Below are 17,938 nucleotides of genomic sequence, written 5' to 3'. Positions count from 1 at the left end.
TAGTCTAGTTGTAGTTTTTTCTCTTTTCTTATTTTTCACCTTTTAAAAATAAAATAATAAAAAAAAACCCTTTAGTTTCTTTTCCTGCTTCCTCCCCTCCCCCTCGTTGGGGGACCCTTCCCCCAACGGGGTGTACCCAGCTCACCGGGCTACAAGAAGCGCCTCTCTTGCAAAGAGGCAGTCCCTATCGCAGACAAGCACTCCCAATGCATTCGCTGCCTCGTGGAAGGCTACATCCAACAAAAGTGTGGTCTTTGCCAGCAACTCAGGCTCTGGTCTTCTAAGTATAGAGAGCTTAGGCAGGTTATCTTCAAGGAGGCAGCTCTCCAACCCTCTCCAGACCTGCACCACAAGTCACCTGGCAGATGTGAGTCTTCCCCACAGCCCTTAACACTTAGACTGTAGGTCAAAGAAACAAACTGCTGACCCTTCTCACAAATCATCAAAAAAGAGAGTGAGAAGTCCCCACAGTGAGCACCGAGATAGCTGTAAATGTTGTCTGGCAAACTCAGTATCCTCAGTACCGCTGGCACTGAGACCTTTTCAGTCCGATACCCATGGCTCATGGAAGACCTCAGTGGCAGGTACCATTGGCAAGCCTATGGACCCAATGGGCATGGGCACTGAGTCAGCGGCACCAAGGGACTTAGCTAGGAGTCACGTGCACACCTCCTTTGGGGTATAAACACAAAATAATATTGTCCTGTGCTGTATAGAAAGATCTGCACAGCGCAAGCCCATAAAAATGTGCCCTCTTCCCTCAATGTGGAGAGAGAGAGATGCACAGCTTTTTTTTCCTCCCTCTCCTCCCCAGATATGAATTGCACAAACTGGGTTTTGAAATAAACAAGAAATAATTTTATTAACTAGAAAAGATAAATGTTAAGTGATTATAAAGGATAGAAAACCGAACAAAGCAGATTACTGAGCAAATAAAACAAAACATGCAAACTAAGCTTAATACACTCAAGAAACAGGTTACAAAATGTAATTTTCACCCTAAATATTGTTTTAGGCAGGTTGTAGAGTTCCTGTAGCTTAGAGTTCCAGTTATTTCTCTTTACAGGCTGGACCCCTGTCTCAGCCTGGACTCAGCCCTTACCTTTCCCTTCGGGTGTTTTTAGCAATCTTCCTTCTTGGACAGGGAGGCAATGGAGAAGAGTCCTGATTGCCGTACTTCCCAGTCTTAAATAGAATTTACATAAAGCAGGAATCTTTTGTTTCCACTGGAAAAATACCAGCAGTGTCCATACCAGGTTACATTATCAGATGACCCTGCAATGTCAAAGCAACACTCCAGGAAGCTCCTCAGGAAGGTGGGAGATTAGTATCTTCAAAGATCTATTGTCCTTAAATGGCTCATTCAGGCTGATTGCTTACTATCTGGTGGACATTCCCCCACATATACACACAGTTGTAATTGTTACATAGTCAATATTCCTAACTTCAGATACAGAAATGATACATGCATACAAATTGGATAAACACATTCAGTAGATCATAACCTTTTCAGTGATGCCTCACATAAAACATATCTTAATTCTGCTATATTCATATCACAACAAATATTTCTATGAAGAATATGGGTGTAATGTGACACCCACATGACCACAAGTGAAAGCTAGATCCAGTAGTACTTCACGATCTATTCGGTCGGTGGGGACACTGACTTGTTTGCCATTTATCTGTACAAGAAATGTCCATGTTACTGCTCCAGAGCAGGGATAGGACAACATTCCCTAGGTGATGCACTCCTCCTCCTCTGGAATGGGGACCTTCTTTATGCCTTTCCTCCTTTTTGAAGGTTCTGCTTTAAATAAAAAGAGACAGAGCACACGTCATTCTGATCACTCCTACTTGGCCGAGACACACCTGGTTCCCTTACCTGTCACAGTGTGACACATGCCTGCTGATCCCTTTCCCAGTCACTCCATATCTCCTCTTCCAGGATTTACATCCCAGCTTGGGCGTTCTCCGCCTCAAGGTATGGCTCCTTGGTTCAAACACCGAGAAAGCTCCTGTTTGAATGATGTGCAAGAGGTATTATTACACAGTAGAAAGTCCCAAACATGAGGTACTTAACTCCAAAAATGGTCCAGGTTTCGGATTTGGGGAGATTTGTTGTGAAGTATACCAACATCTGCGACTATTCCACACATCTTAGACTATGTTCTGGCCCTAAAAAGATCGGGGCTGTCTCTGAGTTCTCTCTGAGTTCACCTAGCAGCGATAAGAGCCTTCCACCATCCAGTAGAGGGGTACTCAGTGCTGTCACACCCAGCCACCAAAGGATCCTCAAGGGTATAATAAACCTCTTCCACAACCTCGACTTCCTACTCCCACATGGGACTTAATAAAAGGGCTGACTAGGCCTCCCTTCGAACCCATGGCCACCTGTTCGCTTACGTACCTGTCAGTGACAACGGCTTTCTTGATAGTAATTACCTCGGCCAGGAGAATAGGAGAAATAGTGACTCTGATGGCACTTCCCCCCTTCATAGTATTCTTTCAGGACAAGGTTACGCTTAGGCTGCATCCAAAATTCATTCCTAAGGTAACCTCCCCGTTTTGCATGAACCAATTTTTTCATCTTTCAACCTTCTCTCCCAAGCCTCACCAAGACAACGGGGAGGCTAAATTACACACTCCAAATGGCAGGAGAGCCCTAGCCTTCTACCTGGGCAGGATGAAAGCTTTCAGAAAGTTCCCCAGGCTTTTCCTTTCCATTGCAGACAGATGCAAGAGCTCACCAGTATCAGCCCAAAGACTCTCCAAGTGGGTCTCAAACTGCATCAGACAATGTTACCAAGTTCGCAGTATGACCCCGCCAGATACTATTTGTACACACTCCACAAGGTCAATCTCCTCATCTGTTGCCTTTTTCAAGAATGTTCTTATCTCAGAGCTCTGTAGAGGTGTGACATGGGCTGTGACCGGAGTCCTGGGGAGCCATGCTGAAGTTACTCAATTAAGGTGAACTGCAAAGAAAGGGGCAGGTAATCCCCAAAGCTGGTGAATATTCCAATACTTAGATTTACCAAGCCAGCACAAAACAGCTTCTATAATACCTCACTGGTTACCCAGAAGCCAACAACACAGTGGTATGATCGGCGGTGCCGATGGCGTCGACACCTGCTATCGCTGCGGCTGGATGAGGAGCGTCAATGCTTTCTGTCCCGGCCCCTGTAGGCCGAGGAAGACGTTGGCGACTCACTCCCAGGCGACCCCGACAACGGAGTGGAGGTCTGTCGCGGGCTACGGGAAGGCCCCATGGATCGAGCAGGGACCTCAACCTCCGACCTGGCCAGTGAGGGCTGGTGGGCGCCCAACGGCGGCTTCCCTCGGGACCGGGGCCCCAACTCAGGTGGCCCGCTCAGTACCGGCATGAAGAGGATGTCGTGCGCTGCCTGAGCTGCTTCTGGCGTCGACGGAATCCTCATCGTCGGGGAGGCGCGAGTGGACGGGGTCGGAATACTCTGCACCACGCGAGTCTGAGGTCTGGGTCCCGAGGGGGATCGTAGGCTGCCCCACTCGGGTCCGGCCTCACCCCTGTCCTTGTCTCGGCACCACTGGGTCTTGCCCTGTTTTTTGGCAGGGGAGCGGTGCTGACTGATGGATGGGGCTTCGCCCGGCGCCCGGCACCGGGTCGGGTTGGCGCGCCTGTGCTGGTGCCGGTTCCATAAGCAGGGCCCGGAGTCGGATCTCACATTCGCGCTTAGTCCAGGGCTTGAAGGACTTACAGATTTTACAGCGCTCACTTATGTGAGCCTCGCCCAGACAGCGAAGACACTCGGAGTATGGATCACTTCTGGGCATGGAATTGCGACAGGAGTTACACGACTTCAAACCTGGGGCTCGGGGCATGCCCCGAACCAGGCCACTAACTGTAGAAACTACTAACTGTTGAAGATCGTACCACTAAGGAAAGATGCTGCAGCAATGCTGGAGCACAAGTTCCGACTACCTTCACTGGCGGCAAGAAGGAACTGAGGATGGGGGGAGTGCGCAGCCCCCTTTTTGGCGCGATATAGAGGTGCCACTCCAGGGATCGCAGCGGGGCTCCCCCAGTATGGGTACTGCTAAGGGAAAAACTTCCAGCACCGGTGCACATGGCGAGCACGCACACCTACTGTGGAATATACCTGAGCAACACATCTCGAAGAACACCAGTTACGGAACAGGGAACTGTCCTTTCCCTTAAATCAACCCAGCCTCAAGCCTGCACCCAGACACCCAAGTCAAATATGATGAGGATTACTGAAAATCTTATTCATCATATAAAAAAGTTCTACCAATCCCAAAGGATCGGACACATTACCTCCCGGGTTAATGAATATTTCAGATCTACCCAAATATACGCTTACAGCCAATTCTTATAACTAAACTAAAATTTGTTAAAAAAAAAAAGAATGAGTATTGGTTAAAAGATCAATATACATACAGACATGAGTACAGTTCTGAGATCAGATTCATAGTATAGATGGTGAGTTTTGTATTTGCAAAGAGTTCTTTCAGAATTAGTCCGTAGGTTATAGTCCAATGTTCATATTCAGCATGATCCAGATTAGGGCTGGAGAGCCCAGCCTTATGGCTTAAACTTCCCCTTCATAAAGCATCAAGCACATCTGAGATAAAAAGGATCAGGACCCAAAGGGTTTTTATACAGGTTCCGGGTCTTCTTTGACAGCTCGGAGTCCTTAGGCGAACAATAGGCAATTATGGGGCCTTTGAAGTAGACCTATTTCCTAAGCATCACTGGTAATTAGCTACACGGATTATCATAAGGCAATTGCCCATTTTCCACCCCGAGAAGAATACAGTGATATCACTATGTTTACAGTTCATTTAAATGTTAATATTTCCCTTTGAACTATTTACATGGCTAACATCTAACAAGATATGAGTACACACATACAATTAGTATCACCTCTAATTTCTAACAATTGTGACAGACCCAGACCAGTGGGGTACAGGAGTCTGGTAGAGGGCAAATATACTGGTCACTGGATGAGTAGTTTTCTGTTCCCTGAGTGACCAGAGCAGGGGCTGCACTTGAGTAATCAGGAACCTGCTAGAACCGGTTAAGGCAGGCAGGCTAATTAGGACACCTGGAGCCAATTAAGAAGCTGCTAGAATCAATTAAGGCAGGCTAATCAGGGCACCTGGGTTTTAAAAGGAGCTCACTTCAGTTTGTGGTGCGAGTGTGAGGAGCTGGGAGCAAGAGGCGCAAGGAGCTGAGAGTGAGAGGGTGTGCTGCTGGAGGACTGAGGAGCACAAGCGTTATCAGACACCAGGAGGAAGGTCCTGTGGTGAGAATAAGGAAGGTGTTTGGAGGAGGCCATGGGGAAATAGCCCAGGGCGTTGTAGCTGTCATGCAGCTGTTACAGGAGGCACTATAGACAGTTGCAGTCCACAGGGCCCTGGGCTGGAACCCGGAGTAGAGGGCGGGCCTGGGTTCCCCCCAAACCTCCCAATTGACCTGGACTATGGGTTCTTCCAGAGGGGAAGGTCTCTGGGCTGTTCCCCAACCCACATGATGACGCAGAGATTCAAGAAAATCTGCCAATAAGCACAGGACCCACCAAGATAGAGGAGGAACTTTGTCACACAATATAGGTTTGCATTTCAAAGTTCTAGCCTATCTACCAGGGAATGGCCCTAATTACCATTTCCATACTTCTCTACATGTCTCTAAAGGTTGGCTCTGGATCATTTAGCCTGTGAGCTGTTTAACCCTTTCTGGCCATGCGTTACGCTTTGTATAAGATTCGTTGCAATTATATAACAGTGGTAGCAACAATGATTTGCATTATTATACTCTAATCAGATAATGTCACATGGGTGTCAGTCCACACTTTCGCAGAACATTATGCGGTAACTGGGGACTCCTCCTCTAATGCCACCTTCAGCTCCATAGTACTGTCATCTGTAACTGACCCAACTCTGAAGTTCCAGCCCTCCAGAAAGGGTACTGCTTTGGAGTCACCTACAGTGGAACACCCATAGTAATGATAGTTCTTTGAGATGTATACCCCTGGGGGTGCTCCATAACCCACCCTCCTCCCCTCTACTTCAGAGTTCTTGTCAATGACCACGGTAGAGAAGGAACTGAGGGGGGTTAGCCCACGCACGCTGACTCGCCTCATAGCACAGCACAAGGAGAAACAGCATGTCTGAGCCCAATAGACACTGCTACCAAAGTTCTCTGATCAGCAGTGCAGGGACGCAAGCACACCCACAGTGGAGCACCCGTAGGGACACACATCTCAAAGAATCATTGTTACTGCACAAAGTGAGTAACTTCTTCTTTCCCGTTTATGGTGAATATACAGTTTAACAGGAAATTTCTTCCTTACGTATACGGGTATCGTTGTGTTGGGCTGTTCCACCCCAAAGACGACTGTATGTGCTGCATAAAAGCTAGAAATTTAAAGGGTGCTGTATTGGTCCCCAAGCCAGAGCAGGACTGTGGAAAGTACCTAAGGAATGCTGTAACTCACTAACACCAATGGTAGTTGGGGTGCTCCGTGTTTAGTCACATGCTAAAGTGGTTATGGGAGTGGAAAGCATTCCATAGAAACAGAAGCTGCTTAATGGTCTAGCATTGACATCTGACTAAAGTTGTTTCTATGAGCTACATTCACAGTGCTATGTGCTTTCAAGGCACTGTCCACAACTAAACTGCACACCGAGTGAGAAGGATAATCTAGTGGATGGAATTTAGGAGACCTGGGTTCAGTTACTGGTGCAGCCACAGACTCCCTTTGTGTCCTTGGGCAAGTCATTTAGTCTCTCTGCCCCACAGGTTCCCATCTGTGAAATAGGGACGATGCTTCCCTTCCTCACAAGGGAGCTGTGGAGATCACACCCATTAATGGCTGGGAAGTGCTCAGGGATTGTGGTGAGAAGGGCCATATATAGACATAAAGCAGGGGTGGCCAACCTGAGCCTGAGAAGGAGCCCAAATTTACCAATGTACATTGCCAAAGAGCCACAGTAATACCTCAGCAGCCCCTCATCAGCTCCTCCCCCCCCCCCCTGCTCCCAGCGCCTCCCACCCGGCAGCCGATCAGCACCTCCCCCTCCCTCCCCGTGTCTCTGGGATGGACAGGGGAGGAGCAAGGGTGCAGCAGGCTCAGGGGAGGGTGCAGGAAGGGCCAGGGGCCTTGGGGTAAGAGGTGGAGTGAGGGCAAGGCCTGGGTTTGAGCAGTGGAAAGTTGGTACCTGTAGCTCCAGCCCCAGAGTTAGCACCTATGCAAGGAGCCGCATATTAACTTCTGAAGAGCCGCATGCAACTCCGGAGACACGGATTGGCCACCCCTGACATAAAGAGACAGACACACATCCAGTGAAGGAGGGAGGTATCTGTGTGCATGCATGTGCACACTGTTGCTCACAGCAGAGTTTTATAGTCCTGTTACAGTAGCACCTCAGAGTTACGAACACCTTTGGAACTGGAAGTACACAGTCAGGGAGCAGCAGAGACAGAAAATAAAAGCTAACACAGTACAGTGATGTGTTAAACATAAACTACTAAACATATAATGGGAAAGTTTAAAAAAAAAAAAGGTTTGACAAGGTAAGGAAACTGTTTGTGCTGGTTTCATTTAAATCAAGATAGTTAAAAGCAGCATTTTTCTTCTGCATAATAAAGTTTCAAAGCTGTATTAAGTTAATGTTCAGTTGTCAACTATTGAAAGAACAACCGTAATGTTTTGTTGAGAATTATGAACATTTCAGAGTTACGAACTACCTCCATTCCCGAGGTGTGTGTAGCTCTGAGGTTCTAATGTAATGTTGAAAGCTGGCCAGTGGGAGCTCAGAGCTAACAAGGATAGTAAGACTCTCTCTTTGAATCTTCAGGAAAGACACAGATGAAGCAGACCTGGTCCTAGCAAAGGAAGCCAATGTGAAATGCCCGCAGATTGTGATAGCGTTTTATGAGGAGAGACTGACCTGGCACGCGTATCCAGAGGACACGGAAAACAAAGAGAGAGAAGCAGCGAAAAGCTAAAGCGCCATCCTGGGCCATCCTTAGCTGTACATACACATCCCCCCGACCTGACCACATCAATTGAAATGTGCTTATTACTGTGCTCCCAGGAGAAACCTTGTTATTGGTTCAGTCATAACATAAATGGTTTGCTTCATGTTCAGCTTCATCTCTAGTGAAACCCACAAGATTTATGTGCTGTGTGTCCTGTCTCCTCCTCCCCCGCCCTCCAGAAAACGGTTTTGACTTGTCACGTCCTCTTAGAGCCTCCAGGGGTTTATAGAGTTGTTGGTTCCCTTTGGTTTGGTCCCTTTTTGCCCCTTTAAATGCCAAGAGTGGCAGCGATGCCCTTTCTAAACCGAACTAATTGGAGTTCCCCTGTCCAGGTACACAAATGGCTGTTGGCTGGGAAAGCGAGAGGAGCTGTCTGCATTTGGGAAGTCCCTCCTGCTAGTGCTACAAAGGGCAACATCCTGAGATGGTCAATGTGGCCTTGGTATGCTGGGCCTGTGTGTTGTTATATAACTGGTAACGTCCTGTTGGGACTGTGCATCTGGACTCCGTCCCAAGGGACATCCGTTGTCCTGGGTTGTGATGCCTTCCAGTCTGTCTCGTGCCTAGGATGGTTTCCAGGCGAGCTGTGTTCTCTTTGCAAGCCCAGCCTGCATTAGTATTGGTTCCCAGACGCAGAGCGAGCCCCCTTTCTCTAGGAGGAGTCTAATGTGTGGGAGGTGGGGAAAGCAGAGCCTTCTTAACTTTAAATGTGATTGTTTATCCCCTGTCAGGTGCAGGTGGAGGCCTGCCACTGCTTCTGTATGATCTTATGCAGTATGTATGTATACATTCGTTTCTCATTTGGGCTGTGTATTTCCGTAGGTGTGAGTGTATCAGGTGGCCTTGCTTTGTGCCAAGGCGCCTGATCCATTTCAGTCATTGGCTGTTGCTTCAAAGGCCACAAGCATTGTGTTACCAAAGTGGCTTTCCGCTTGAGGGCCTCTCCTCCCCTCCCGCATGAGCTCTGTCTTGGAAACGTGGAGAGCTGATCTGGTCTGGTGTGCACAGCACTTCTCCCTGGAACATATGCCCCAGGCTCTAGGACCTGCCAGTGGAGCAGAGAGGGCATTGCTATTTCCCGGGATGAGTGCTCGTTTTGCAAGGCATGGGTATCTGGGACAGTCGCTCTGTTGCCCAAGAGAGCTGGCAGCCGAGTAAGATGGAGCAGAACTGAGCTGCTACAGCATTAGGCACTGCTTTCAGGGTTCCTTTTTCCTTTCCCTCCCTGAGTATGGTGAGGCCAGAGTGAAGAACTGCCCCCTTTTGCTTTCCAGCATCATGTACGCTCTTCATGCTGATCCTATGTACTGTGTAGTTTAGCTGGACTTGGGCTCTCTTGCCTGTGGCGATCTCCTTGCCCGCAGAAACTGACGGATGTCTTAGGCTCCCCCCTACTAATGGTGCAAACAGAGTCCTCCTTGATGACTAGAAGTAATAAAATTACGGTATTGTGGTATTGACACTGGTTTCTGGTTGACTCGTTCCCCATGCAAAGCTCCTGCGAGAATGAGAGCTAGTTGGTTTTGTGGCCTTCATTGTGGCTTGAAAAGGCTTATTGCATAAAGTGGAGACCTGCAAGTGGATGAATTGGAAAGGGGTTGTGGGTTCATTCTCTGGAATGAAAATATCATTGTTGCATCCTGACTTTCCCCAATCCAAAGGCCTGGTCCTGTTCTTGTTTATCTTCCCTCATTCCCACCCCTTTGCTACCCTTATTCTCTCCCTTTATAGTGAGCTTGGAAATCTTGAATGGCATTGGGGGATATCTGCAGACTGGGTGCAGAGGGAGTTTTATCAGTGGTGACTCCCTTCCTGGCCCTTGGACTCTGGTTAGTTCTGTGCCGTGGGCACAGAGTTTTGCTTGTTCTGATTTTCTAGAGCACGTGACGCAGTTTGTTCTCAGCCTCTTTGTCTGTCTCTCTTCTGAGCACAAGCTCGCTTAGTATAATGTTCGCACTGTTGAATGAATTCTGCTTGCAAGCGGCTCAGATGCTGTGGGAGAAATCCAGGCACCCTAGAAATCAATGGCAGAGCTCTGATTGACTTCCGTGGGACCCGGATTTCACTCTGTCTCTCTAACATGACTTCTAGTTGAGCGCATATCACTACATGGTATTCCCGCTTCACTGACGCACCTGCTATCGTCTCCCATGCCTTTTGGAGGTGTGTGCCAGCAAAGGGTTAGCATGGCCATTGCTTCAAGCGGCATACTCAATACATCATTACTTTGGAAAGTTCCCATTGGCAGGGTCAATATTTCTAGTTACATCATCCTGGCTGGTGTTGAGAGTGATCTGAAATAAAAGAAAATCTGCCTTCTGAACTGCACTGCCAAGCAGGCCAGCGAAGCTGCAGCTGCCAGCACACTGAGTAGAAATGCTGATGTGCCTAATGCTGCACACTTCTTAGATACGCTGGGAAGTGCTCCTGGCCCTGGGACCCTTCGAAGTCTTCTGCTTGGCAGCATTCCTGGCATCTCGGTAGCTGACTTTGCTCATTATTAAGCGCCTGTGGTCTTACAGCCAATAACTGGGGGGCTTGCACAGGTATCTCTGGCACCAGCACAATCCACAGAGATTGAGTGTGTTTTTATGGGGTTATGACACTTTTTAATTTGGTTTGAATGACCTTGGGCTAGTCAGAGCGAGCTCCCAGAGCCAGGGCATGTGGTGATGAAGCTTTGGGAGGAGTTTGGGAAGTCCCTGTCATTCTGACTTGGTTAGGATTTGCGTAAGTTTAGGGCTAAGCCTGATGCATCTGTTTTTGGATCTGAGCTGGGTGGCATGGGCTCATTGCGCTGTAGCATGTTATTAAACGTTGATGCTAGTACGTGAATTGCTCTAGTTGGTAGTTGGTACAATAGGTAATGGCAGCAGCTGGCTACCTTCCAACTGCATTAGTTTAGGGCTTCCCCACCTGTAATGTGGGGGGAGGTGGGGATATTGAAGGAAGCTTTTACAGGGCTGGATGCAAGAGCATAGCCTGGCTGCAGTCTGTACCACTTGGTGCGCTGATTTCAGGTATTGGCTCAGGTATAGAAAAGGCTGCTGGCATGTCAACCTGTGGCTGCCGCTTCTTCTCTAGCCCCCATTTCCCCAGCTTCACAAGCTCCTTGTTCTTCCCTTTCCTCTCCAGCCGTTCCAGCAGGCAGACTTGCTGCTGTTGCTTTATCCCTGCCTCTTCATGGATTTCTTTTCTCTGAAGGCAGTCAGCCAGCCTGCCCGTGATTCGCTGGAGTCTTGATTCTTGCCAACTCTGTTCTCCTCTTCCTCTCCCCACAGCCTCCAGCCTCCTACAGACCTCTGCACCAAACTCAGAGGGAGCAAGGCAGCTGCTCTACAGCAGTGCTTCTCAATCGGGTACATGAACCCCTGGGGTACGCAGAGGTCTCCCAGGGGGTAAGTCAACTCGATATTTGCCTGGTTTTACAACAGGCTACATAAAAAGCATTAGCGAAGTCAGTACGAACTAAAATTTCATACAGACGATGACTTGTTTATACGGCTCTATATACTAGATCCGTGTTTCTAAGCCTGGGCGTGACAGGATGGGTTATGGGGGATTGCAAGTGCAGGGCTGGCATTACGGGGGTGGCAAGCAAGAGAGCTGCGAAACAGACATCCTGAAGCCAAAGCATGAGTCCCGCCGCCTGGGGCTGAAAGCAGACCTTTGGAAGGGGTACAGTAGTCTGGAAAGGTTGAGAACCACTGCAGGAGTTGCAAGTTAAGATGGCTTAATGCTCCTTCTGTGCCTCACTGTCTGCTGCAGATGGGAGTGGATAAGTGCGTGGGAGTGGATGAGCCTCCTGGCGATCTCTGAGCCAGTGTGAAATGCTATAGAACACAGAGCTTGATCTCAGCATGCAGAGGACAGGCACTGTTAGCTGGAGACAGGCCCCTTCCTCCCGCACAAGCCATCACTCTTTGCTTTCTGGAAGCGAATCTTAGTGAAATCCACCATTGATTGTGTTTGTGATCTAAGTTCCCTCTAAGGCCTGGTCTACACTAACCCCCCAATTCGAACTAAGGTACGCAACTTCATCTATGTGAATAACGTAACTGAATTTCGAAGTACCTTAGTTCGAACTTACCTCGGTCCAGACGCGGCAGGCAGGCTCCCCCGTCGACTTCGCGGTACTCCTCTCGCAGAGCTGGAGTACCGCAGTCGACGGCGAGCACTTCCGGGTTCGACTTACCTCGTCCAGACAAGATGCGATAAGTCGAACCCAGAAGTTCGATTTGCTTGCCGCCGAACTACCGGGTAGTGTAGACCTCTACCCTAAGCTGCGTGGCTGTGCAGCAGCCTATTAAGCGCCATGCAGATGCTCAGGTCTGTGGTGGGGAGAGATGCCTCTCTCCCAGCCCTGGACCTGCTGCGGCACCCCGGCCCAGCCTGGATAGTACCGGGTTTATAATGGTGCCTGACCCACGCTTAGTAGGGGGCCTTGTCAGCCGGCTGGCCCGGGATTTTTCTCTCCATCCCTGCCCTCCGTCACCGGCAGGCAGCAGCCATCAGCTGCCTGCCAGTGACGGGGTGGGAGTCGGAGAGGAGCCCACAGCCACTGCCGTTCCTCCGGGCCGCCGGTGTGGGACGGGGAGCCCGAATCGGCAGACCATCACTGGCTGCCCGGATTGCGGATGGACCTGTCGTGGCCCGGGGAGAGGTGCCCCAGCCTAGCCCCCCAGGACCTGCCGCGGACAGGGAAGAGCCAACCCTCCCCTAGCCGCAACCCAGCCCCCCCAACCTGCTGCGGACAGGAAAGAGGTGCCTATCCCGTGGCTCCAGCACCGGAGCTGCTGTGGTGAGGAAAGGCGCCTCTCCCCTCAAGCCCAAGTGCTGCTGCAGGGAGAGAGAGCTGGGGGAGTTCTCTCTCCCTTCATAGTCCAGAGGCAGCCTGCACCCCAAACTCCTCATACCCAGCCCCCACTCCTCGCCCCAGCCCCCTCCTGCACCCCAAACCCTTCATCTCTTGCCCCAGCCAAAGACCTCACACTCAGCCCCAGCCCTGAGCTCCCTCCCACACTCCGAAGCCCTCAGCCCCACCCCCACCACACAAATTTTGTTATATGCACCAATATGGTGCAACATCACCTCCATATTGGTGCACATAACAAAATTCATTCCGCATGTGTGGGAAAAATTAGAGGGAACACTGGTTGTGACCAGAGCTGGTTGCAAATACTCCCCGTGAGCCGGTTGGACTCTCATTTTAGCTGCGCTGCATGTTCTAATAGAAGCAGCAACTTGGCTCTGGATAAAAAACCTGATATGAATCAGATTAGAACCACATGGCTCAGCAGGCTTGGTACGTCAGGGCTCTGTTTCAGCAGTCAGTCTTGAGGGTAGCTCTTATGTCTTCTCCCTTCCAGCCTGAATTATGCCCCTATGGGAGATGCAAAATGGTTCTTAAGTTGCTTCAGCATTCCAAGTGGCTTCTAGACAGAGTAATAGATTGTGTTGGTTGTAGCCTCAGACGGTGTAGTATGTGGCGTCATCTCCTGCCAGGGCTGCCTGCAAGCTTGTGTGCCAGACAGATCTCTGCCTGTCGAGTCTGCCCCAGATACCTCCCCAGTCGCTTGCTCTTGAATGCTCGGTCTTGCTGCTTTTCCTGTTGCAGAGAGGAAGTTTCTCTGCTGCTGGCCAGCCACCTTCCCTTCTGGCTAGATTTTGTTTTGCTGATTTCCGGTATCGAAAAGTAGATGCAGCAGCTGGCATGGGAGTAAGGGGGTGGGCAAAGAAGTGATGTCAAACCCCTTAGCAAACTGTGAGTAGGTCGGGGGGAGGTTTACAGTGTTTATGGCTGAAACCAAATACACCTCTACCTAGATATAACGTGACCCAATAGAACGTGAATTCGGATATAACGTGGTAAAGCAGCGCCACTGGGGGGCGGGGCTGTGCACTCCGGCGGATCAAAGCAAGTTCGATATAATGCGGTTTCATCTATAACACAGTAAGATTTTTTTGGCTCCCAAGGACCGTGTTATATCGAGGTAGAGGTGTACTTAATGCTAGACTGAAAAGCTCTCCTGGCATTGCTTATTTTTTGTCCCAGTCTACGTGTCTAGTTGTGAGCAGTACTCTGGTCCTAATCCTCTTCTCACAGGGCGTTCGGGGCAGGAGGTTAAGTGCCAGACTCAGTTCCTGGAATGGCATGAACTATCTGAAAGAGGAGACATTTTCCTTGCAGCATCTATCAGGAACCAAAACCCAACCCTTTTCCTTGGCCCCATTTATCACAAACAGCCCTCTCAAATTGTGTCCCTCACTCAAGAAAACAGCTTAGTGCCTGTGAACAAGCTGCCCGTAACAGACTAACCGCATTAAACTAGTGTGAAAGGCTGTGTGGATGCACTTATTAGCTTGTTAAGAATTGGCTAAAGCCAACCTGAGATAATTGTCCACACAAGTGTTCACACTGGTTCTGCAAAATCAGTTCACGTAGACGAGCTCCAAGTCCCTTTCTATAAGGAATTAGGGGTGAGGAGAGAGACTGGGTTGGGGGTGCTGAGCCCTCAGCCCCCTGTCATGTCCCCCACACATCTATTACTCTGTCCTTCCTTTGCTGTGTAAACCCTGTTCTCTTTACCCTTTTTTAATGATTGCTGCTGCTAATGGGGCAGCTTCTGAACAGATCTGTATAGGCAGCCACCTGCTGGCAGAAAGCACCGGGGCATCAGATGAAAGGATACCTGCGGTGACTGCTTAGCCATCTGTGGCATAACCAAATATTTACCATCCACAGATGCATTTTTAAAGTACAAAGTGTTGCTGTTTTCCTCTCTCCACAATCCTGCGTATTGCTCAGTGGGAGCTGCTCTTCTGCTGACCCATCTTCTGTGGGGAGCTCCGTTGAAAGGCTAAGCCAAGGCTGTAGGAAGCCCCGAGAACGCAGTATGTACTGCATGCCTCCCATTGTCGCATGTGGTCTGATTCTGCTACGTTTGGGGTGGGGAGATGGACACCAGGATTGGGATCCTCTTGTTGCACCGTAGTTGTCAAGTTGAAGTCTGATGCTAGCTAGGGAGGTCAAAGCAATTGCCCAGCCAGCTGCCATTTCAACACTCGGTTCGTAGTGGTGGGGGGACCAGGGTCATTTTCAAACACAAAGCGGGGTCAGCTCCGACTGGAACGGGGCTGGCATGCAGCATGCGGAAGGGGAATGGAAAAGCATTTAATCTTGGATCCTAAATTCTGCCCCCGCTCAGACAAACCTGTCCAAAGGTAAAGGAGCGAGAACCCACTCATGGGAGTGGGGGACACCCCCAGCAAGGAAGCGGCACTGCAGATGGAAGTCACTCTTCTGTATCTGCCAAGACACAGATTGAGGCTCCTGGTCTCCTGACATGCAGTTGTCACTGAACAAGACCCACATTCAAACACTAGTCGGGTGGGGCTGCAGAAAACCCGGTTTTCTATAAAACTGGGGGACTGGCCACAGCTGCTGCACCTGTTTAAAAATGGCATTTTGAGGGGGACTTGGTCTCACACCAGGGCAGTGGTCCAGGAACACACAGAATCCAGGGGTGTGGGAGGGTGACATGCTTTTCTGACCCCTCTTGCTCTTTATTTTAATCCCTTGTAAGTGGCTGTAACCCAGTGCAGTCAAGGCAGCTAGAACTCTGTGTGCCAACTCAATGCTCCCCAGCCCTGCTGCACTGGGCAGTCCTCCGACACGTATCGTGTCCACACTCCTCTTTGCGGAAAACGGTCCCCTCGGCCAATCCCCTCCCTCCGTCGAGTTGCTGTTCCGGGTGTTGATAGTGTTTTTTATGGCAAAGCAGAACGCTAACTTTTTGTCAAATTTCTTTTGTCATTGTTACATAGAAGGGATCTAGGGAGGGGGGCATTCTGAGATATGGGCATGGTCTCCGGCCAGCTTTGTAACTAGTGTTTTTTTAAAAATCTTTCTTTTATATAATGAGCACTTCTGTGTGGACACTTCTTAGGCCAAGTCAGTTCTCAAAGCCACTTGCCAACGATTTCAAGTCTTTTGTGCTAAAGGTTGGATCTGGCCTGCGTTTAAAGGCAACGATTAACTTTTAGAGAGTCTAGTTCCAGTCTGTCCTCGCTGTCGGTTCTATAAAGACTACCACTTGCAAGGACTCGTAACTTGCAAGTGAAGAGGGGAAATTAATTATGTTTTAATTAAACACATGAATTTTTGTCACAGATGTTCTAATTTATCTGGGATCACAGCTGAGCCTCTCTAAGCTGGAACATGACAATTGTCTTCCTCTTATAAATTGGACTCCCCCCTGATTAAAAGTCCATTGGTGAGGCATGATTTGCTAATGATTAAAACTTGCTCTGATTCCACATATAGAGGGAAGACAGAGCCTTAGTTCAGCCTAGTGTTGAGTCTCCCGGCGCAGTTGTTTTGTTGTAGCATATGTGCCTCCTTTTGAACACATGTAGAGTCCGTGCTCTTGTGAGGGTGAATCAGCAAAATACAGGGCTACTTTCTAGTTGTCAGTTTCTAGTATTCCAGGGGGCTAGCCCCTGCCATTACATTTGGGGGCATCTTTCCTTCCTAGCCAATTTGAGATTTTAGGGGTTCAGCTCCCACATTTTTGATGGTTTTCCCCCTCCCCTTAATGGGGGGGTGAACCCCCTTTTTAAAAAAAGTACATCTCTGACAAAATGACTGTCTCTCCCCCTGGAGAGTTCAGAAGCCATTGTTCAGCAGGCTGGATCATTTCAAGGTCTGACACATTTTAGTCCTAAATTATTTGACAGTGTTACTTTAAACTATGGGCCCAACCCTCTCTCCTGCCAGCCGTCCAATCACTGCTTGGTGTGAGTAAGGGCTGCAAGATCAAGCGCGATTGGGAGAGACTTGAGAAGGACCCATGGGTGCTCCCGCCACATGCCAGGCGGTATCTGTTTCCTTGCTGTGTCACCGCTGCGTTGCCTAGGCAGTAGGTGGCACAGCACTGTTGGGGTGGGGGCCGTGGGCAGCATTCGAACCCATCTCTCTGTTAGAACTGACTTGCCAGGAGAGAGTGGGACTCTGTCCTCCAGACCTTAGCCAGGCGCTACTGTGTGGCGCAAAGTGTTTGTCTGAGCCGGCATGTGGCTCACGGCTCTCCCCTCTATCATGTGATGTTCGGTAGTGTAGCCCGTCTCTCCGCTAATGTATGTTACGCTTTTTTTTAAATGGTGATGTTTTTAAAATAGGGATTTTTTTCCCGTCATGAGACTGACATGTTACAAAGGCCCCCTGTCCCTTCGCACTCTTTCATACTCTTGTATTGGTTCTAATAAATGGTTACTTTTCAGTACAGGATCCTGTGTGGTTTTTCCTCCCCTGCTCGTGTGTGTGTGTGTGTGTGTGTGTGTGTGTGTGTGTGTGTGTGTGTGTGTGTGTGTGTAAAATTGTCCTGCATAGACACACCCCCACACACAGCCCCTGCTCTTGGTGCATCGCTCAGTCACGTGGGTGAAAAAGACACATCAGGCCAGATTCTAAGCTGGTGCAAAGCACTAGAGCCATGGAAGCTAGTGGAGCTGCACCAACTTAACCAGCATCCTTTCAGGCACATTCGGAGTGGGAAATTATTCCCTGCGGTGAAGTCAAGGCTGGTGCAAGCTGCTGTTTCTCAGCCCTGCAGACTAATGTCCTGTGGGGATATAAGGGGCAGGCAATTATGGGGTGAACTCCCACACACCTGGCCCCCCTCTCATGTGCCTCAGCCCTGCCCTGGGAAGGGACTGTCCCTTTCCTTCGCCATGTCCCATTCTGACCTCATCTCTCATGCACATCGGGGACTTCCTGTGGAGATTTTTCACCTCCCCTTAGGCGCCTCCCACAAGAGGGGCCTATGGACAAGTCACCCCCCTGTGCCCATTCTGGCCTCACAATCCCAGCACAGCTGGCTGGTGTGATTG

General features: G+C 49.5%; 1 protein-coding gene across 2 annotated transcripts in view; it reads left to right on the top strand.

Annotated features, from left to right (window-relative positions):
* Positions 1-17,328, top strand: part of CBX5 (chromobox 5) — a 68,111-nt gene extending 50,783 nt beyond the window's left edge. For both annotated transcript variants that reach the window (XM_054012367.1, XM_054012368.1), the window contains exon 5: positions 7,864-17,328. In XM_054012367.1, the coding sequence (XP_053868342.1) occupies positions 7,864-8,014 (151 nt within the window). In that variant the 3' untranslated portion in view covers positions 8,015-17,328. The remainder of the gene's footprint in view (positions 1-7,863) is intronic.
* Positions 17,329-17,938: the final 610 nt, after the last annotated feature.

The sequence above is a fragment of the Malaclemys terrapin genome, chromosome 23, assembly GCF_027887155.1.
Source record: "Malaclemys terrapin pileata isolate rMalTer1 chromosome 23, rMalTer1.hap1, whole genome shotgun sequence".
In the NCBI taxonomy this organism is placed as follows: Eukaryota; Metazoa; Chordata; order Testudines; family Emydidae; genus Malaclemys; species Malaclemys terrapin.
Note: the sequence above shows the minus strand (reverse complement) of the source record. Positions and strands in the feature narration are given on the sequence as shown.